This window comes from Typopeltis vanoorti, chromosome 3 (assembly GCF_054136105.1).
Source record: "Typopeltis vanoorti isolate ZY-2024b chromosome 3, IOZ_Tvanoo_1.0, whole genome shotgun sequence".
In the NCBI taxonomy this organism is placed as follows: Eukaryota; Metazoa; Arthropoda; class Arachnida; order Uropygi; family Thelyphonidae; genus Typopeltis; species Typopeltis vanoorti.
Genome location: NC_143551.1, coordinates 98,677,322 through 98,700,832, shown reverse-complemented (window position 1 = coordinate 98,700,832; position 23,511 = coordinate 98,677,322). Strand labels below are relative to the sequence as shown.

Sequence of the window (23,511 nt, the reverse complement as noted above, 5' to 3'; positions counted from 1 at the left end):
CAATATTATTAATACAGTTGACATTGTTAGCATTCCAGAATGTATAAGAGCCAATCTAAGGTTTTATGATCATTTAAATAGAATGGGAGAGGAGAGGTTACCAAAACATTATTTGATGCCAAGATGGCAGGAATGAAACTCAGTGGAAGATCAAGATCTAGGCAGATTTTGATGCAGGCAGAATGCCAAAAGACCGATATATAAGATCTGATAATATTGGAGTGCTGATTAATGAATAATATGAACTTAATCATGCAATACTGTCATAGTATCCCATACATCCTTTGAGTGTACATAGCAATAAATTAATTATTATTATTATTATTACATAACACCTCCAGGGAGTACAAAGACTCACTGAGGGAGGGTACCTACTCAACAACTCTCCGTCTCCACCACTCCACCAACCGCAACTACCTTCATCATTTACACCAATGCCATCTATTGCCGATTACCACCACTAGTATTTTCACTGACAAACATCCATGCCCACGGCGGGATTCGAACCTGCAGCCTTTTTTGGCTGGAGAGTGGATGCGATAACCACTCGGCCAACCAGGCCGGTATTATGGGTTACAACTTGATGTGACATCATCCTCTCTCTCTCTCTCTATATATATATATATCTGTATCAATCAGGAATATACTTCTGTATGCTTCTGTGAAGGTAAAATGGCAATGAAATTAGAATTAATTTCTTGTCCAGCAAAATGACTTGTTAATATTAAAAGGTAACAAAAATTTTAACAAGTACTGGCAAAGTATTACAAGGTACTTTTGTAATACTTGTTTGCAAGTATGCAATACTAATAAAAAAATAAGCATGTCAGCAGACAGTGGATAAAAATTGACCATTTCATAGAATGAAGGTAAAATATCCTTCTGTAAACTTGACCAAAATGTACATACTGCAGACTGGAGTATGCCTACAATGCATGTATATATTATTTTTTTATTTTCTCTATTAACTGATTTTATTAATTTATTTGCAAATATGGTAGTTTTACTATTATTATTATTATTATTCAGGCATCCGTGGAGTCAAGAGACTCATCGTGGGAGGTCCTTCCTAGGAAACACAAAGTCTATCATACCACTCCTTTAACTCATTGACCATTCTTGCTCTCACCACTCTATCAGGCAATGCATTCCACGGTTCCACCACCCTCCATGCAAAGAAACCACTCCTCACCCTGTTGGAAGTTTTTTTCCCACTTGGTTAGATTATAATAAATTTAGTTTAATCCTTTATCCAAGTGTAAGCAAACAAAGTTTGTGCCTGAAGTATCATCAGGACTGAGGCAACTTGTGGTAAAGGTGGACTAAGCTCTCATCATTCTTAGTATCTCCCATAATTCAAAGCACATCTCCTGGCAGACACATATATATAATGCTATGCATTAAGGGCAGGGCCACTACCCAGACCAGTTTCAACCTTTATTGAAGTCTCGTCAGTGGAAGCCAGACCCAGAGGTGGTAATACTAAGGTGGAAGCAATGGAGAAGTCATATTTACCTATACGAGTTGTATGAGACATCTTTATATGAATAAAGATGTCTCGTATTATTATTAAATTACTCTGGATTTAGAGAAAGATGTTGGAAGTTTTTTTTCCACTTAGTTAGACTATAATAAATTTAGTTTAATCCTTTATCTGAGTGTAAGCAAACAAAGTTTGCACCTGAAGTATCTTCAGGACTGAGGCTGCTCGTGGTAATGATGGATTAAGCCCTCATCACTTGTCTTGGTATCTCCCATAATGCAAAGCACATCTCCTTGCAGATATGTATATAATGCTATGCATTATATACATAGCATTATATACAAAATCACAAAAATTATTAATTTTTATTTATATATTATTAATTTCTTCTAGAAAGAGCCACCAACCTCTAGACTGACTGAACGCCCCCAAATGCTTCTGATCCCACTATAGCCCCCCCCTCCAGACGGCTTCAGCACCCACTGGGGGGGGGGAAGTACCGCCCACTTTGGGAACCTATGAGCTAGATAGATGGGCAAATAAATGGGGGTTTCGGTTTAATGCAGCAAAATGTAAGGTCTTGAGGTTTTGGAAACATCGATGGGATGCTGCATACTCTATGGAAGGAGTTATACTGGAGGAAGTAGGGGAGACAAGAGATCTGGGGTTGATGATTGATAGAAACCTGAAATTTAGGGGACATATTGCAAAGATGATGAAAGTAACACAGAGGATTGCTGCAATAATGAGAAGGACACCGACCTGCAGAGTTAAAAGGGTTATAATTCCGTTGTATAAGACACTGATCAGACTACACTTTGACTATTGTTCTCATATTTGGTCCCCAGGATTTGAAGGGGATAAATTAACTGCGGAAAGGGTACAAAGGCAGATAACAAAGATGGCTTCAGGACTGTATGTTAGTTATGAGGATCGGCTGAGGGAATGTGGACTGCAGAGTTTCGTGGATAGAAGAAGGAGAGGTGATATGATTGAGACTTTTAAACTGTTGAGAGGTGGTTACAGGGTTAACACTGGGGAGGTCTTTCGCTTGGTTGAACAGCGGGAAGGAGTGATGAAAAGAGGCCATCCCTGGAAGTTATGAAAGGAAACTGTTTGCAAGAGGGTGAGGAGTGGTTTCTTTGCAATCAGGGTGGTTGAACCATGGAATGCATTGCCTGATGGAGTGGTGAGAGCGAGAACAGTCAATGAGTTTAAGGAGTGGTATGATAGACTTTGTGTTTCTTAGGGGGGGGTCTCCCCTCGATGAGTCTTGATAGACTTTGTGTTTCTTAGGAAGGACCTCCCACGATGAGTCTTTTGACTCCATGGAGGCCTGGATAATAATAATAATAATAATATCTACAAAATAGCTGTGTTTCTCTCAAGTAAATATCTTCTTCATTAGTGACTTATATCCTCAGGTTATGTTTGTGAGAAGTCTTGTAGATGAGAGCTTATTTTATCTTCCTTAGCTAATGAAATGGGAATTATCTGGTACTATTTTTTTTGTCAATAGAAGGAGTGTGGACGGAAGTATTAGTCATCGAACACTACTATGTCAATAGATTAATTAAAGACTAAACAGAGCTATTTTTGTCTACATATGATTGTTTCATAAAATGATATATTGCTAGGTACAGTGGCACCCTTTGCAAATTCATAGCTACACATTTTTTTAATTGTAACAATTCCAATTGCTGGCAAAATATGCTATCACTGGCATCTTGGAAGCTACCCAATGCCATGGCATTTATACACCTCTGGCTAGGTAAGAGAATCTATCTTAAGTAGTCCCCCCCCCCCCAGAAAACTCAAGTTCTTCTTCTTCTTCTTTAGCTTGCTGAACATCTAAGGATTTTTGGATGTGCCAAGGCATCCACAGTCTACCGTTAGGTTGCTTTCCATCAGGCTTGATCTTGAATGATTGTTTGGCCATTCTCTCCACACCCATTCTTTCCACAGGTCCATGCCATCTCAATGTGTATGCTCTAATCTCATCAACTAGAAGTGGGAATCTATAGAATTCACATAGTTCTTGATTATGTCTTCTTCTCCATTCACCTGTTGTGTCATCTTTTACAGGTCCAGACTTTTCTGATGATTTATTTTCAAAGATCTACAACACTTGGTCTGTTATACTCCAGGTTTCTTCTTCATATAAAACAATAGGTCTAATGATTGTCTTACATATTTCTGTTTTAACTCTTGCAAGATAAAATTGTGGACAATATAAATGACATGATCTATTGGAGGCATGAATTCTAGCTTTTATTTCTGTACTAATTTTATTATCTCAAGTAATCTATTTATGTTCAAAGATATCTGAAGGAGGGGGACACTTAAATTTCAGGTTATCAATGGTAAAATGGTAATTTTCCCCTTGATTGTGATTTCTGAATACATTTAATATTTAGTTTTATCCTTCTTTTCATAGTGAAGAATTTATGGAGACACAACACATGTGTTAGAAAAATTACTTTACTTAACATTAAGAAAGTAACATTTGATGTTTTGACTTCTATGTTGCAGTCATCATCAGAAAAACATACATCTGTACAGGACACAAGCTAGATGAAAATACAATACACAAAAGTAAGATGAATCTAAATGGTTGTTAATCATTTACCCTAGCCTGACCTCTGGTGGGAAAAATTATAATTTAAAATAAAATAATAATAAATAAATAAATAAAGTATAATATACGTATATATATTTAAAAAATTTTAATGAATAGAACCGAGGTTTAAATAAAAAACTTTAATTACACTACTAATTTCGTCGACTTCATCAGGTGTGAGATAAACATATAAATACCAGTAACTAATCTAAATGAACTGGATTTTTTTTAAAACATAGAGTAACGCATCTAATACTGAAAAGAATAAAGGCTAGAGTTTAAATAGAAGAATGAACTCTGACTGTATCATTATGCACATGCACGTATAAGGTCTCGAGAGTGCCAATATTGAATGATTGAGCTGTAGCTAAGGTTGTTATTAATATGGACGGGATTGATAACTATCTCCTTAGCCTCTAAAATTCTTCTCTCTAACTTGTCACAATATCGGTGTATGTTGACAGTTTCAGCCCCCATCCATGACAGTATGAAGACATCACTACTTCTAAGGGCAGCATTTCTTTGCCATATATCAGTTCTTTATCCACAAAATTGGCTAAAATTCTGAAGAAATATAATATCAAGATGTTCTGCACAACCCTATCTAAACTTTGTTCCATCTTAAGTCATCCTAAAACTAAATACAATAATCTTAAATATCCTGGTGTTTATAAGATTCTTTGCGAATGCGGTAAGCCATGCTTCGAACAAATGGAAAATCTATTGTACTCCTTTTAGAGGAACACCAGAGAGACATTACCTACAACAGAACTTGAGCCAGTGCCTTGTCCAGTCATGTGTTATTTTCAGCGAACTCAAATGATGAAGGTTTTCCACATCAAATTCTTTGGGAAGAAACTGTCAATGTACACCGATGTTGTGACGAGTTAGAGAGAAGAATTTTAGAGTCTCAGGAAATAGTTATCAATCCTGTCCATACTAATAACAACCTAAGCTACAGCCTACCAGACTCTCACAGCTCAACCATTAAATATTGGCGCTATCGAGACCTTATACGCATTCATGCATATAAGGTCTCTTCCATTTCAACTCTAGCCTTTATTCTTTTCAGTGTTAGACATACGTTACTCTATGTTTTAAAAAAACTAATTTTTTTAGATTGGTTGCTGGTATTTATATGTTTATCTCAGACCTCATGAAGTCTAGATTTAAACGAAACTGGTAGTGTAATTAAAGTTTTTTTTATTTAAACCTTGATTCTAATTATTAAAAAAAATTTAAATATGATATCAAACCGACTAAATATGTTACAGTCTCCCTTAGACACCACTCCTCAGCACTCTGCTAGAGGAAACTTCATCAATGGGCCCGTCCCCCGTTTGGGGAGGTGTTTAGGGGCAGTGCAAAGAAATGGTTCTGCAAAAGGACGGAAATGGCAACGAAAACGACATCAGACTATAGCTTTAAGCAACTGGAACATCTTCTCTCTGACAGGGAAGGAGTTGGAACTGGTTGAGGAAGCCAAGCGTTACCGGCTAGATTTAGTCGGGCTTTCTTCGACCAAGAGGAGAGGCTCTGGAACTGTCGATCTGGATAAGGGGTGGAAGCTCCACTACTCTGGTGTGAGCCCGACAATGTCTGCTCAGGCGGGTGTGGAGATACTCACAAGCCCCCAGCTGTCAGACTGTGTTGCTGAGTGGATCCCATTGGGGGGATGGGTATGTGTGTTAAGGCTTCAGATGAAAAACCATGATTTGGCTGTGGTGCAAGCATATGCACCTAATCTAGAGTCAAAATACTCTGCCTTCCTAGAGGAAGTGGATGCTGCTTTTGATAGGGTGGCAGACATGGAATCAGTCCTGCTAATGGGCGACTTCAACATATGCATTGAAGTCGCCCATCAGTCCTGCTAATGGGCGACTTCAATGCATATGTTGGAACAGATGACCAGACATGGAGGGGTGTGGTTGGGAGGAACGGTGCCCCTGACCTTAATGCGAATGGGTTGAAATTATTGGACTTCTGCTGTACTAACAGCTTGTCCATAATGAATACCTTCTTCCATCACCAAGAAGTCCATAAGTATACCTGGTACAGGGATACACTAGAACAAAGGTCTCTGATTGACTTTATAGTCTCAGCAGACCTATTTTCCTCAGTGTTGGACGTTCGTGTGAGAAGAGGGGCAGAGCTGTCAACCGACCACCATCTTGTTGTGTGCACTCTACGGCTTCAGAAACCAGATGCTACCATCAATGCTGGTAGGCCTAAGCAGCTATACCGCGTGAAATGGGAGGCATTGGAAAATGAGGCTGTGAGGAAGAATTTTGCAGATGAAATTTCCTCCAGGTTCAAAGAGATTCCCAAGCATACTGCAGATGTTGAGGAGGAATGGAAGCTGTTCAGAACAGCTGTCACTGCCTCTGCACTCTCATGGTGTGGCAGAAAGCGGCTCGGCGTGGCAACGGGCAGTGAGAAAAGGCCACCTTGGTGGAACCAAGAAGTCCAAAAAACTGTCCGGGCAAAAAAGGAGTCCTACCTAACATGGCTTAGAGTCAGGTCACCTGAGATGTGTTTGCAGTATGCTGAGGCACGAAAAGCTGCTGCTAAGGCAGTAAAGACAGCAAAGCAGAAGGCTTGGGAATCCTTTTGGGAAAGATTAGATTCATCCTATGCAAATGCAAACAAAGCATTCTGGCAGATCATCCGCCGCCTTCGAGGGAGGAAATCGTGCACGGCAAGGATAATTAAAGCTTCTGATGGTGCAATTTTAACAACCGAGAAGGATATCCTCCACAGATGGAGGGAATACTTAGAGAGCCTTCTTAACCCAGGTAGCCCAGCAGTTGTGGACATCCAAGAGGTGCAGATCGGGGCAATGACTAGTCTCACAGCAGAAGAGGTCCATTTAGCAATAAAATCGCTAAAATCGGGCAAGGCTGCTGGCGATGATGAAATTCGGCCCGAAATGCTAAAAGCCTTAAATCGAGACGGTGTTCTCTGGCTGACTCGAGTGTGTCAGGCTGCTTGGATATCTGGGCGAGCACCAAAGCAATGGCCGACAGGCATAATAATACCAGTCTTTAAGAAGGGAGACCAGAAGGATTGCAGTAACTATCGTGGCATCTCTCTGCTCAGCCTGCCTGGAAAAGTGTATGCTAAGTGCTTGGAAAGACGGTGCAGGAGCATAGTTGAGTCAAAGTTCCAGGAAGAACAATGTGGCTTTCATCCTGATAGAAGCACAACTGACCAAATCTTCACTTTAAGGCAAGTCTTTGAGAAATCTTGGGAATATGCCAAGAATGTCTACACATGTTTTGTGGACTTGGAGAAGGCGTATGACTGGATTCCTCGGGATAAGCTTTGGCAAGTAGTACAGGAGTATGGAGTGGATAGTCAACTATTAGCTGCCATCAAGTCCCTGTATGAATGCCCAGAGTTTTGTGTCAGGGTAAACAGCACAAAGTCTGAACCTTTCACAGTCTCCGTTGGCCTCCGCCAAGGGTGTGTTTTATCACCCCTCCTTTTCATAATATTTATTGACTGGATTGATAGGCACAGCTGAGGCAGTGAGTGCGTCAGAATTGGAAAATGTAGCATTGGATGTCTGCTTTTTGCAGATGACCTAGTTCTGCTTAGCTCTTCCACAGATGATCTCCAGCGGACTCTGGATAGGTTTGTAGCTGTTTGTGCAGACGCCAGAATGAAGATCAGTGTGGCCAAAACTGAAACATTTGTGATCTCAAGACAACCATCCCAGTGCACTCTAAATGTAAGTGGAGTCCTAATGAGACAGGTGGAGAAGTTTAAATACCTTGTGTCCATATTCATGAATGATGGAAAATGGGACGTAGAGCTAGATACTCGAATTGGCTTAGCAAGCGCAATATTGCGGGAGCTTGGCCGTTCGGAAGTATTGAAGTGGGAGTTAAGCCAGAAGGCAAAGCTGGCTGTCTTCAATACAGTCTATGTCCCCATCCTCACCTATGGTCATGAGAATTGGGTAATGACCGAAAGAATGCGGACACGAATCCAAGCGGCTGAAATGAGGTTCCTTTGAGGGGTTGCAGGGCTAACAAAACTCGACAGTCAGAAGCTCTGCAATTCGGGAAACCCTCAATACTCAACCGCTGCTTCTCCGTGTTGAGAGATCACAGTTACGCTGGTACGGGCACCTGGTCAGAATGCCACAAGAGAGGCTCCCTCAGAAGGCCCTCTTTGCCAAGCCAGAGGTGGTGGGAGGCCACGTGGAAGGCCAAAGACTCGCTGGATAGATTATATCCAAAACCTTGGGTGGACACGTTTGGGAATCACACCAGAACACCTGAGCTTGGTGGCAGAGGATCGTGACTATTGGAAGTTCGTCTTGCAGCTTTTGCCCCCACAACCCAATTAGGAAGAGTGGGCCTTGAAGATGTATGTATGTATGTATGTATCAAACCGACTAATCTTCAATCAAACATATATATATATATGTTATGGATAAAGTAATAAATCTGGTTATTATTAATAATTACCGGCTAGTGACGTTGCGCTTCGCAACCATATGCCTGGGAAAGGAGTGTCCCTGGTTCGATTCCTCTCGAAGATGTGAGGAACTTGAGGATCTTCCTCAGGCATAGTCAAGTTAGTCGGTCTTGGGCAGTAGGGTTTTTCTGCCAGTTTATCTGGAGTTTATCATCCCGCAAGCAGGCAAACCGGTCCCGTGAACATACGCCTCTACAGCCAAAAATATATCCCCCCAGCGGCAGATCAGGCGATAGGTCGGTTGGGAGTAACAAGTAGTCGCATCTAAGTAACACGCAGACCCTGCATAGGAAGCAGGAATAACACATAGTGAAAGAAGCAGAAGATTAATACAAACCAAATAACGAGGTTAAAGTGAATAATTTACAAGAATTAATCACATGAACCGGTAATTATTAATAATTCCTAGAGGAGTCTGGTAAATGTAATAAAAACATGTTTTATAAAAAATATTTTATTTAATAGCAGAAAAAATAGGAGATAAAATCCTCATTATACGATTATATTGTTGTCCGATTAAAAACAAATTACTCATTTTTGCAGGAAAGACCTCTGTGGCACTTGGAATTACAAAGGATTTCTGACTTTTTACATTTGCAGTGATTTGAGTTACAATGGGCTGTACAACTGCAATATTGGAAACCTTGACCACCTAAATTAGAATTTTTGTGGGCACATTGTCTTAGACTTATCTGAATATAAGGAACTTCATTAACTGAAATAAAAGTTTCCTTACAAATGGTAAATTCATTCCCCAAATAGAGTTGATTTAAAATACCATATTTTGTACCTAATTTATATAGGTTTTCATTCTCAATAGAAATTATAACAGCTATAATATTCCGGTTATTGGTCTTAGCCCTATCTGTATCTGGAATTCTTATCCGAACATTTTCTCCTACATTTGCAATTGGAAATTTAGTCATTGAAAGCCTTAACATTTTTTCAGCTTGCTTCTTAAGTGACTGCTTAGCAGAGTTTCGAGATTCTTGAATTTGCAAAAGAAGTACCTTCCTTACTTTTATCATTATTTTCTAATTCAACATTAGTTATATTTTTTATTTTGTTATCTTCCTTGTCGATCGTTCCTATTTCAGAAGAATGTTGTGTTCCTTCGATTTGGCTAACACTTTTATTTCTGTTTTTGTTTGGATCTCCAACAGATAAGTCTTCACTCGTATCATCTATTTCCACTTCTACATTGTCTCCGTTCTCTATCCTAATACTGCTTTCCCTCTCTGAGATTATCTTCTGACATTAAACATCCTTATTAGTTTGATCTTTTAATATCATCTCAAGATATTCTTCACTTGTGATTTCTGACAAGGTATTGACTGGTAAGTATGTTTTCAAACCTACCTTAGCTTTATAGCCAAGCATAGCTTCATAGGGACTGCAATCTCTTCCAGAGTGATGTGCTCTGCTTTTCATAAATTGAATAAATTTTATCCCTTCCAACCATTTTGTTGTTTTATTTGTATCAAGCCATGTGGATAACATTTTTTCAATGTCTTGGTATCATTACATTTACCGACAATAGTTGGGAAGTATTAATATTTACCGGTTCATTGATTAATTCTCATAAATTATTTACTTTAACCTCGTTATTTGGTTTGTACGGTCCAAGTAATTAATCGGTTTATATTAATAATTATTAGCTATTATTAATACAAACCAAATACCGAGGTTAAAGTAAATAATTTATGAGAATTAATCACAGAAGACACAAAAACCCCATTTGCAGACAAAAACAGCTTAGTCAAGCATATATTTAAAAAAGAGGTGCTTGAATTTGCAATGAAAACAAGATACCATAAAAAATCCATACCTGACTGTTTCCTACTCGAAGAGTTCTAAATTTACCCAATAAACTTTGTCCTTTTTCAGTAAAGGCAACACTATCATACTGTTCATCATCATCATCATCATCAATAGCACAACTTTCAGCAGCAGGTAATTCCCCTTCTTTGGCAGAACTAGACTGCACCAATTTCATATATTTATATTCTAATCTGAAAGGCAATGAAACAGCTATGATGTCTATCATTCTGAAATGAAAAATGAATTTTCAATTTTGAACATTAAATTTCTAAAGATTTTAAATACTCAGTACACTGGTATTCCAAATAATACTGATATCAGGACTAGGATGAACTGAGTTGGTTGGAATTATGATCAAAGCAACTAAAGCTATAACACTAATTGCATACTCTTCTGGCTAGTGTGTTTGTTTGTGAGATGGAAACACAGTTTCCGGTAGGAGTAGGTGATAGATGGCACAGTGCAGACAGTGGTAATGTGTGGTTTAAAGGTGTCTTGTAAAGGACGCCATGGAGAAATCATATAATAATAAGAAGGAGAAGAAGAAGAAATCATCCACTTTCATATGGAGCAGCTAACTCACATTCAGTTGAAAAGTTCCTTGCATTCTAATTACAACTAACCAACCAAAGAATATTGTCTATATCAACTGAGATATGGAGGTTCCACTAATATGAGGAATGCACAACAATATAAATATTAATAATGATATTACATATAGTCATATGAATATTAAATTATTTTTATAGGTTAACAATGGCCAGAATAAGAAAGCAATTTAAAAATAATAAGCTGTATTGTATTTAAGTACAGCTGAGAGGTAAATTATATAAATGAATAAATAAATACACTAATGCCTTTTATTCCCTTAGGGAGTAGGCAATGTGCTTTAGCTCTATCTAACTTTTTTAGAGACTGAGTGGATAATTCAATCTCCATCAGAAGCTAACAGGAGATAGCCGGCGTGTGACTATCACTAATTATAAATGGCATCTGATGAAGAGAGGCAGACAAGTGCTGACATCAGATACCTTAATGCAGTATATAATTGTCTGAGATAGCGCGTGTTCTATGGTTGATTTTCTTGAGTTTACAGGATGAAAAATCAGTCTCCAGGAGAAAAAAAACCTACTGATAAATTAGGAATATTATTATATTACTATATTATTATTATTATTATGTTACTCAAAAATTGATGTACAAAAACTGAAGGGTGCACATAAGATGTTTTCTAAGTGGAACATTGGGATGAATTACTTAGGCTTCTTCATGGAAGCAAAGACTCATTGTTCTTGACCTATAAAAAGCATTGTTCACACAATACTGTCATACTTCTTGAACTCATTCACTGACAAAAAATTAACAAATTAAAAATATTAACAAATATTTTCTCCCATCCATCACTTTCCAACTAAAAAAACTTGTCCTCATGTCTCTGCTAGCCACATACATGCACAATTTTCAAGTGTGACAAATTGTTCTCGCCCTTCCTGTCAGGTATTGCAAAAATTCTTCTGTCAATCCTATAAAACCCCTTTAATAACTTACATGTTTCTATCATAATTCCCTCTGTCAACTAGCCTTTCTAACCCACAAACATTTAATCCATCCTCAGACCATCAATCTATCATATAGACCTAAGTCATTTCTGGATCTTCTCCACCACTTCCTCATCACTAAGTCCTGCAGGCAATTATATCTATGTGCAGTAGTCCAGAAGTGGCCTTATCAACAAGGCCACATTTAAACTAGTTGACAGGGAAAATAACCTTATCGAATTACTTGGCTGATAAAAAATACACTGCATGTCAGTGTATTCTTTATCAACCAGGCAGCATGCCCTCTAAACTTCAACTAACAGTCCTCAACCAAAATCCATAGCCACAATCAATTTGAATGAGATGAATGTGAGAAAAGGGATACAGAAAGTGATTTGAGGAGGTTGTGGCAGATGAAGGATAACAGTGTAGATGGAAAGTGGTCAGGTCTAATTATTTAAAAATTTTTGAGAATAAGCAGTGCTTTGACAGAATAAATATACCTTTATTAATTATATTTATCTCACCACTTCATCTTCCACATCAATGATATTCATTAAGAGCTAGCAAAGAACTGTGAGCTTAACAAGTCCTTATATCAATGGTAAGCACATAAACAACTGAACTTGACTGACTAATGTTAAGAAAGCAAGATAGTGTGATTAAATTAACTTGGACCTTTATGTAAATTAACTTAAATTTAATTAAATATAAGTATATATATATATATAAATTGTGGATAATATTATGATTAAACTGAAAGTCAAATAAAAAAGTAACATTGTATTCCCTTTACATCAATGTAGATTAGTACTTCAACAAATAATCTAAGTTAGTTGCCACCAAGTAATAACCAAACAACCAATAGTCCTAGAATACTTCATTTGATGGATGAATTCATCACTGGAATCCTTAACTAATAAGATGTAATCACTCTAGAACTGTAGGTTCTTTTGTCCTTAATAAGTTGCAATAATGATATTGTTGGATTCTGATTATGTAGAGATTAAAGTAATTATTATTTGCTTCAGAATCCAACATGATCTTCCATCACAAAGGCTTGACTTGTAAATATTATTTAATGTAAACAACTTATTTTACAATTTAATATTCATATAGCTACTTTAATTTTGTCTAATATTTAATTATTTAATCAAGATATATGTATTAATAATGAAAAGACTGTATTAAATATTATTAAGCTATTTTAATTATTACTATGTTAATATTATAAGAGTTTGTATTTGATAATTTAACTGCGCATTAATTGAAATGTAAATATTCCTTATATTTATTCCTATTTGTAGAAGTTTAGCGTTATGCAATACCTCAATTTTATTATATTTTGTTTGGTTGTCATGGAAACGTATGTAAGTGAACGAGCACGTTTTTGGAACAGAACGTGGGGAGAAAGCTGAAAGTTTACTAAAAAGGAATTAGTTAAAGAGATCACGAGAAGAATTTAGGCGGGAAAAACTGATATAAAATGCGAGGAACGTTGGAAAAGAAAAAGCATTAGAGAGGGATTGGCATTAGGTTGGAATCGGGCATTCGGAAATCACAGTGCTATAATAGCGAGTTGGCAAGTCACTCAAGCAACTAAATAAAGTCTACTGGTCGAGAGGCGGTTAGCTAATAAGTTGTAGAATAACAATTATAGCTATGGAAGACAGCTGAGTGACTACTAAATAGACTAGCAATACTTGAATTGAGATTTAATTTCAGGGCTGACCTTTCAAGGACACACACAGAACCTTATTGTGTGGTGCCTTGATTCATGAGTGATCGGTAGTACTTCATGCAAGAACAATTATTTATGTGTATAGTGACCGATGATTAATTTAGTTATTACTTAGAAGAATTATTTAATGAGTGCCGTTTATTGTTAAAAGTGTTTACAGTTATAAAAGGTGTTTACATATAAGTGGAAGGAAGAGAAAAGATTATCGGTAAGATTATTCCAACCTTAATATTACTGTACAGAGAAGTGTGTGAGTTTCATCCTAGAATTTCCCTATACTAACAGTAACTATTTCAGAAATTAGCTGAAGTGTAAATTTAAAAGTGTTTGTTTGTGAAGAAGTGTTACTGCAATTTTTGTCGTATTTGGAACTTAAGGAACTGTGAGAAGACTGTAAAGTAGAGATAGCAGAATTGCCATTGTCTGAGTTTGCATGACTGTATTGCCAAGAAGGCTTAAGTGTTTCTAATAACTTAATTAGTGATTTGAAGTTAAGTGTAAAATTTGTGATTTTAAAATTAAATGTTTGTTTTTGTTAATCAAAAGTTGTATTTTGCCTGAATCTCTTTTACTGCACCAGTCATAAAATATTCGAACCAAAGCAGGTAAATTAAGTAAGTTAAATATACTCGGCCAGTATATATATTAAGGAGAAATAGTCGAGGGTTGATTTATCTTCAATTCTTGAACTAATTCAGATATAGAGTGGCGCAGTCTATAAATATAAATTTTCTCTATATTTGAATTAGAAATCAACTTATAACTTATCAATTAGTTAAGAACATCGTAATAGTGATCATGTCGGATCCAAGGTATAGATTAAGAACAAGTAGGATCCAACAATATGTTAATCTTATATTTCTTTGTTAACTCTGAAAACATCGCTAACAGGATGGATGATGAAACATTGAGTTAAATAGAATTATTTCAGCCATATTTTTTCTCCTTATGCATTGTTTAATTTCTCTAGAAATAAAAAAAAATATTCCTGATCAACACTTGACCACACTCAAGAAATTATTAGAATTTTTGTTTTTTTAATGTTATTTCCACTGTCCACAAAAGGTTGTAGCATATAGCAACATATAGTATGTGAGGGGCTAAGGGTTAGATAATCTGGGAACACCGTTCCAGAAACCAAAGAAAACTTTTTTAAGTCACTTGAGCCTTCGAATAAGTGGAATGGCAGCCTCACATAAGGCAGCAAAATTTATCTATCATCTGAAGGAAAAATGATAAACATATGCAACAACTGAGCCATATGGGGCAAAATTGAAATTTTTGAAACCTGTGAATGTCATCACCATCAAATTCCTGATATGTGGCCCCCCAGAGGATGTCAGTTTAAGAGAGGTTTAGGTTGATATAGTTTAAGAAGATAAATAGATTGTATTTGCATGGGTTTGATGCTGGGTGTTTGGAGCAACTGCTGTTAGGTGAACTGAAACAGAATGGAATCAGATCTAAAGAAGAACAACAGTACAGTGATGGGAAGGGAAAGTTTGTAAGGTGGAACAAGGAAGTAATGATATAAACATGACTTACAGGACTTTTACATTTATACACTAATGTGGATGGTAATTTGGAAGTTCAGATGAAGCAACTAAGGCTCTTTTAATTTGAATGTTCTTCTTCTAGAGTGTCTGTATGTGGAATAAAGAACTGAATTTTTAGAAGATAAACACTGCCATCTCCACATATGATCTGCACTAATGTAAGAAGTATTAGAAATCAAGTTTCAGGCATTGAATGAGTTGATATGCCCATAGATTACTGACATATATGAAATATGTTTAACTGAGGATGATATACAGGAAAGAACAAAAAAAGAAGAATACAGCATCTTCAGGAGGACAGAAAAGAGGAGGTGGGAGAAGTACTCTTAATGACAGCAGATGAAACATACTCACATGGGTGATATGAGCAAGACAGCAGAGGAACTAAAGTTGTGAGACTAAAGTGACTGTAAATGAGAACAGTGTCAGTGTTAGAGATAATTATGGAACAACAAGAATGCAAGATGGATAGGGAAATGAGGAGGGAAGTGAGACAGACAGGGAAACAGTTATCAGAAGAGTGAATGCTGGAATTATCAGTAAATGTGTGTAATGAGGATGATCAGAATAGGAATGGGATGGGCCTGGGATATAATGGGTGTAGTTGAATCTGAGAAGATTCCACATTGGGTAAGTTTTGTGTAGGAAGGGAACAGAAAATATTAAAGACACTGGAGAAATGAATTCTGTTGCGCTGTCGACTAAAAACAATGAAGACATGCTTTCAAGATAAATGGCTCAAGGAATTCAAGTGGTTGTGCTATAAAGATGAAGTTTCATTCAGTAATGTGTAAAAATATCCAAAGGCTGCAGACAGAAGTCTTAGATTACTCACAAGATTTACAAGGCCTTTAGCTCAATTTTCACACAAAAAAAAAAAAGCTGTGATACAAACTTGGCTAGAAATTGCTGAGAAACATATGCTGTTTTCCACAGATAGATGAATTTTAAATGGCCAGAAAACCTGAAGTGCCTCTTTAACAGAACCTATTATAAAGCTAAATTCAATTAACCATTTACTGACTTCAAAAACTTTATAGGACCAATAGTAAAACAAATATCAAAATGACAAAAAATGTAAGGAATTTGTGTCAGTTACTGATAATGTTGTTAATCCTTTCTTTTAGGCTTACATGGTAATCCTTTATCTGATTTCATTATAATTATTGAAATAATTATTACAATAATTATAACGAAATTGGATAAAGGCAATGCCACTATCATCCTTGACAGGTCAACATCCATCCATCAGATGAATCAACTAGTCTCCGATAACAGCACCTATCAGCTGGTAAACTATAACCCAACAAACAGGATAAAGAATAAAATAGTGAAATTATTTAAGTCCGTCACTTCGTGGCCATCAGACACAGTTAAAACACTTATACCCCAGTACGCCTGCTCTCCCAGAATATATGGTGTCCCGAAAGTACACAAACAAAATGTGCCGTTTTGACCTAATGTGGAAGGTATATCCTAATTACTACTTACCCAATAAATTAGATCAACACTCAATGAGTTGGTAGGTCATTCCCCCTTCTACATAAAGAGCACACAACACTTTATAAACAAAATTAAAAACATAACACTCGACAAAGATGACTTATTAGTCGGTTTTGATGTTTCTGCCCTTTTCACAAATGTCCCAATAAATGACACAATTCTTCTACGGAACAAATTTCTGCCCGACATTACAGTCCCCCTTGTCCATGTACCACGTTCCGGTTACTTTGTGTGGCAAAATAAATTTTACCTACAAAAAGAAGGTAAGCTCTTGATTCCTCCACTCTAAAACCTACAGTGTGGCTCAGATACGTTGACAATGTGTTCGTTATCTGGCCACATGGGTGACAAACGCTAAACACATTCCTTAGCCACCTGAACAAACAACATGAATGCATACAATTCACTATCGAAATTGAAAATCAGAACTCACTTCTGTTCCTGGATACACTGGTCACACATCTTCCTTCAGGCAGTCTATCCTTCACGGTCTACTGCAAACTGACACACACTGGCCAATACATACATGCTAATTCATACCACCACCCATCACAAAAATATGGAGTCATTAACCCTTAAAAACAGAGCTATAACATTTGCTCTAACCAGCAAGCTCTGAAACAGGAACTAAAAATCATCAGCGACACATTCATAAATAATGGCTATAAAAAAATACTATTAATAAAGTACTGCATAAAACATCATTAAAAAAGAATCTAGATTACAGTAAAACCATAGCCATCCCATACATTAAAGGGTTATCAGAAAAAAAATCAACAGAATCCTACACCATTATAATCTCAATGCCACCTTTAAACCACCTACAAAACTTAAAAACATATTCAACTCCTCTAAGGATCCTCTCCTCCCATTGGCACATCCTGGAGTGTATTGCATCCACTGCACCTGTAACTTACCGTACATTGGTGAAACCGGACGTACAATCCCTATACGTAAGAAAGAACGCACAAGACACATTAAATATAAATATTTTGGCGAAGCAGGCCTCTCAGATCATGCTCTCAACACCTTACACCAAATCGACTGGAAAAGTATCCACTCTTTACACCATACAAAAACAAGGTATGAAAGAAAATTTAAGGAAGCCTGCAAAATTCTGATAAACCACCCAAATATCAACAATAATGGTGGCATGAAAATTCCAAGAATCTGGATGGCACACATTCAGCCTACTTAATATTTAGTATCCAGCATACTTCAGGACTCTAGGCAACCTTCAGCTAGTATTGGAAACCATTCCATACCAACTGGTTGGAATTTATATGTATAATCATGGTGTTAATATATATATATATATATATATATATATAGACTTGTTGTTGCTCCCAATGTAATTTTACAACCAATAGATAATATTAATAATAGGATTCTAGAGTTGATGTAGTAAGTTTTTTTTTTTTTTTTTTCACCAGAGGTCAGGCCAATAATTGTTGTAATGGTTGGTCAGTAATTTTAACAAACATGCAGATTGTAGTGCAGCTTGTTTCTCTGTATATATGCTCCAGAAGATGACCTTGATATAAAGATCGAAACGTCGAATGTAGATTTTGGTTTATAATAAACTAAAGTTTTACTCAAACACAGTAGTTGTCTCCATAATTTTCCAAAATGTATAATGTTGTTAAATAAAAATTAGTTAAGAAAATTGAAGACCTCAGTAACAAGTCCTCCTTCTAGATGCTTCTACAGATATTGCCTTTGCAATATTTATCTAATCATAGCTAAAAATTGGAGGATGCATTTGTTTACATAATTCTGCTCCAAAACTCAAATGAAGTGTACTCTAAGAGAGTGAAATAAACAAGTTCTTCTTGTCTTGGGAGACTAGTAGTGAAACAGAAGTAGTATATATAGGGTGACCAACCATTCCAGAATTTCTAGGACATTCCTGAATTTTAATATAGTCCCATTTTAAAGATGTCAGTCATTTTTTTATTTTCATTTATTTTTTAATCTCGCACAAAAATTTAAACACTTAATATGGGAATGATGCAGAGGACACTGACGTGTAGAAGTAGGGAGAGTCTTGTTCCGTTGTATAAGGCTTTGATTAGGCCACACATGGACTATTCTGCCCAATTGGTCACTGGGTTTTCAGAAGGATGAATAGATGTTGGAAAGGGTCCAAAGGCAACTGACTAAGTTGTAGTTTCTGACCTCTGGAATGTCGAGTATGAGAAAAGATTGAGAAGATGTAATTTGCAGAGTCTGGTGGACAGGAAGAAGAGGGGAGATATGATAGAGACCTATAGGTTGGTAAGGGGTTGTTATAGGATCAATGCTGGAGAAGCTCTACAGAAAATAGTGGGAGATCGGGGAAGAACCAGAGGTCATCCCTGGAAACTGTATAAAGAGGGTGTGAGTAGGGGAGTGAGAGGCAGGTTTTTTCATGCAGAGTTGTGAATGATTGGAATGCCTTGCCTGAGAGTGTGGTGTCTGCAAGGAGTTTGAGTATGTTTAAGACACGGTATGATGAGATGTGTGTGTGTGATAAAAGGACTTCCCAGATGAGTCTTTGACTCCATGAGTCAAAGACTTGGGGTAATAATAATAATAATATATGTTTTTGCTGGCATGAATCTGAAGCTGTCTATGATTATGATGTTTTCTTACAAATATAATTCATCCTTTGAATTAAGTCACCATCACTTATTTGCAGCAATATAATGTGAACAGCCTCTTGAAGAGCCAATAACCATTACACCTTTGAAGAAGAAATTCATTTCTTCTTCAAAAGTGGAAAAGTGATAGTACAGAACAGCTATAAATGTGAAATAAACACAAAGGCACAGTAACATAACTATTATTGTGCGGGCCAAGTTTGGTCTAAATTGTGGCTGAACAAACTAAGGTAACGAGGCATGGAAGAATACAAAACTTACATCTGCAGTCGTAACTATGGTCAGTCTGGTTTTTCAGACAATGCGCTGGATACTTCTCACATGATCAAACTTTAAAAAAAAACCCCACCATATCCAACCCAGAGAATTTAAAAAAGAAAGACTGTTTCTATAATCTGTAGCTTCCTCAGAAATCAGCCTAATTTAAATAAATACAGATGCCAGAAACTTCCCAAAATATGGGAAGCATTAATAGTTTGAGATTCCAATTTACAACTAAGGTCTCCTACAGCCATCCACGGAGGGCACCACACTTAGGAGTCTAGTCTTATATCCAAGTGTTTCATTTAGTTTTGTGTTGCCTTGTGTGTGTGTGTGTGTGTGTGTGTGTGTGTGTGTGTGTGTGTGTGTGTGTGTGTGTGTGTGTGTGTGTGTGTGTGTGTGTGTGTGTGTGTGTGTGTGTGTTAGTTTGTACTTCCTGAAGATGTCTCTATAACTGAGATGATATAATGGAAGAATTAAATTAATATTTAATCCTTTCCCAGGGTTGTTTATATTTCACTTAACCTCCAACATGGTGTTGTTCCAGCACCTAAGCCTTAATACATCTGTGCATCACACTTCTATTAGTTCAATGTTATGAATGTGTATAAACTGATGGAAATTTTCCAAGATGATTTATGCCTCTCATAAAGACTGTTATTTTATTGATTTTTTAAATAAATGTTCTTAAATAATTTTGAGAGTAGTGGGTGTTTATATATATGTGTGTGTGTGTGTGTATAGTTTTATTTTTATTTGCAAATATTTCTAATTAAATAATTGTTATTAGTATTTTAAGTCTGCATACTTTCTATTCTTTTTCCAGAAATGTAGAACTAAGACAAAAAGAGTCATCCCTAGAGCTATACTTGCTCCAATCACAATCTGCAGTTCCAAAGGAATAGATGAGCAGGGCTGGCGACGTGTTAATAATTCATCTTGTCCTTGGGGAGATAAACATCCCTTTGGAGAAATGTAATGAAGTGTTTGTTCTCCATGAGTACATTCTCCCTTCACTACCTATAAAAGAAATTGCTCATTCCATTAATAGGTGCAACTTATTTAATTCTGTTTGTAACACTTTAATATACATTTCAAACAGTGGCAACAGGAACTACGAATAATATAAGTTAGATAATAAAAAAAAATTATACTTTTCTAACTAAGCAAAATAAGAAGTTTGCATAAGCAGATACTGCATTCATTCACAACAAAAGAATGGGTATAATTTGCAAGCTTGTTGGCCAAGTGAATAGCATCTGCTTTATGACCACAGGCTGCAGGTTCAAATCCCACTGTGGAATGGGTTTTGTAAATGTCATTAGGTGCTTGATATCTTCACTGCCCATCACCAGATGACTCTCCTGATAAATGTAGGTCTGGAGTGGCTCGAAAATTACCATGTTAGATATCAAGCATAGGATTTCGGATCATCTAACGATTAGTCCATCCATTTTGTACAAAACATTTGTTGCTATGTAACCAGTCATATGGTACTGTAAAAACTTGATTGTAGCTTAAATATTCCAAAGCACATTACATTCGATTGTTTACTTAGGTTAAGTCCCATGTGAATATTGTAAAAATAAACTTTGTTTGTCTCTGTATAGTTTGTTTTAGATGTTATTGTAAATAACACTCTGGAAGTTAACTGTATATACTGCTTTAATAAGAATACGTTAGAGTGTTAAAAACAAAGGCAATGTTTATATCGCCGAAGCTGCATGTAATAGATCTACATGGCGGCATTAGAAAGATTGTTATTAAAATTTGTTTGTATGAGAAAGGCTTGCAGGCTCTAAGTGTAAATATCTGCTAAGTCAGTCAGAAAGGTTCAAACAACTTTCCGATGGCTGGCAACTTACAATTAAAAGAAAGCGGAGGAGAACAAAAGGCGTGCCAAACTTGAAACTTAAGATGAAAGAATCATACTGATTCTTTAAGGGTTGCCAAACTTCATGCAAGGTCTCAGAGGAGGTATAATAAAAAGGGACTGAAGCAAACAGAAGGGGGCTGCACGGATCCAGAGATTGCTGCAGAAGTAGAGGGGGCCTGGTTCCAGAGACGTTCACAGAGAGACAGGAGAGGCTGCTCGGTTCCAGACGTTGCTGAAGAGAGACAGAGCTGCTCGGTTCCAGATATCGTCAGAGAGCATCCTAGATCCAGACGTTGGTTGAGAGAGGAGTTTTCCACTTCCAGAAAGGAGCTTCTCGGTTCGAGACATCGCTAGAGAGAGAGAAACAACTTCTAGGCCACAGACAGGGCTTTCAAATTGCTGAAAGGAGAAGTCCCAAATGCCATAAAAGAGAAAAGTTTCCAGTCCAGAGGGATCCTGATTGACAGTTGACAACAGTTTCATTTTTTTGGAGGCGGCATTTTCAGTTTCTTAGAGGTGGCAATTCAAGCTACTTGAGACGGCAGTAGGCCAGGCATTTTCGGAGAGCCCAAGTAGAGGAGAAAAGCGAGGCAAATTTCCCGAAGTACCTTCGCTCGTAAGTTTTTCTTTTCGCCGTGGGAGAATAACATTTTTCCGGAACTGTACGAGTTCCACTACATTCCCAATTGATACAGCTGAAGCCAAAATTCCAGATGAAGATCTGAGATGAAAGAATTGCCATAGAACTTTCAGTGAAAGACTTTTTGACAAATTGTGAGATACAGAGCCTTTGTAAGTTCAAAACTTTTATATAATTCCTCTTATAGTTGTATTAGAAAGACTTTTAAGATATATGTTTAATGTTTAATAAGGTTAAGAAGTGCCCTTAAGAGAATCAATTGGCATGTCAGAAGTTGATATCAAATTTGTAAAGATAACTTAACAGAGAGATTTAGGTAATCTCTTTGCGAGTAAGCTTAGAGTTTAATAAGTAAAATTTGTAAACTGAGAGTAGATAATGTTTTGTGTTAAAGAAAATATTTTAAAGTTGAAGAAAAAAGGTTCTAAATTTTGCTAAAGAGTTTTTATAGAAGGACAGAAAAAGCAATCTCCCTAATGTTTAAATTCGTGTACATTTCATAGTAATGTAAATAAACATTATTCGACTTTCTTGTAAACATAGCACGTAATAATATAAACAAGAGAGATTCTGAGAGAGAGAGAAAGCATGCACAGCTGCATTAGAATAACAAAGAATAAAGTATAAAGTAAAGAAAAAAGACATCACAAGTAATTAATAGAAATTACAAGTATACAAATTTAAAATAATAAAATTTTACAATTCGCAGTAATGACAGGATAGCAACAGTAGATTTATAACAGTACGCATCTGAATAGGCTACTGACATTAGCGCAGTGTGGACTATTGTTTCGTCTCTGTGTCATGTTGTGTAATAATTTCTTGTGGGTATAAAATAGAAATGGAATCAAAAATTAAAAAAGTTATATGGTGCACAAAATCGTAAGCGTCATGCTGCAAAAGAAGCAGATATTAAGAAACAAACTGGGGCTCTTAATAAATTTGTTAAAATATTAAAATATTCAGATTGTAACCAACTCGATACATCAGAAATCAGAGTTGACGAACCGTGCACATCATCCAGTTTGAATGAAAGTACTATTACAACTGCTGAACAAGATAACAAGATAACAGGATTTAAGTGAAAAACGGTTAGGAGAAGATTTAGTTGTAGTTGACCATGAAACTAACACATTGTTAGTCTCTGTAAATTTAGAAGATCCAAGTGAATGGGAAAATATTGATGAAAAATTATGAGTTGTTTTGATTGAAGTGGGGCCTGTTCAAAAGAAAAATATAATATATCCCAGATGGTCGTAAATTTGGCGACACGTATTATAATAGAAAAATGGAAAATGGGGAGCTCGTGCCAAGAACATGGCTCATTTATTCTGAAACTTTA

The 23,511-nt window shown here is 36.6% G+C and overlaps 1 protein-coding gene across 1 annotated transcript in view; it reads right to left on the bottom strand.

Moving 5' to 3' along the window:
- The window catches only part of LOC150108410 (endosome/lysosome-associated apoptosis and autophagy regulator family member 2-like), a 477,226-nt gene that overhangs the window by 10,490 nt on the left and 443,225 nt on the right, over positions 1-23,511 (bottom strand). The window contains exons 16-17 of the mRNA XM_090390460.1: positions 20,462-20,673; positions 10,420-10,603 (exon numbers count right to left, since the gene is read on the bottom strand). Of these exons, the coding sequence (XP_090246586.1) occupies positions 10,420-10,603; positions 20,462-20,673 (396 nt within the window). The remainder of the gene's footprint in view (positions 1-10,419; positions 10,604-20,461; positions 20,674-23,511) is intronic.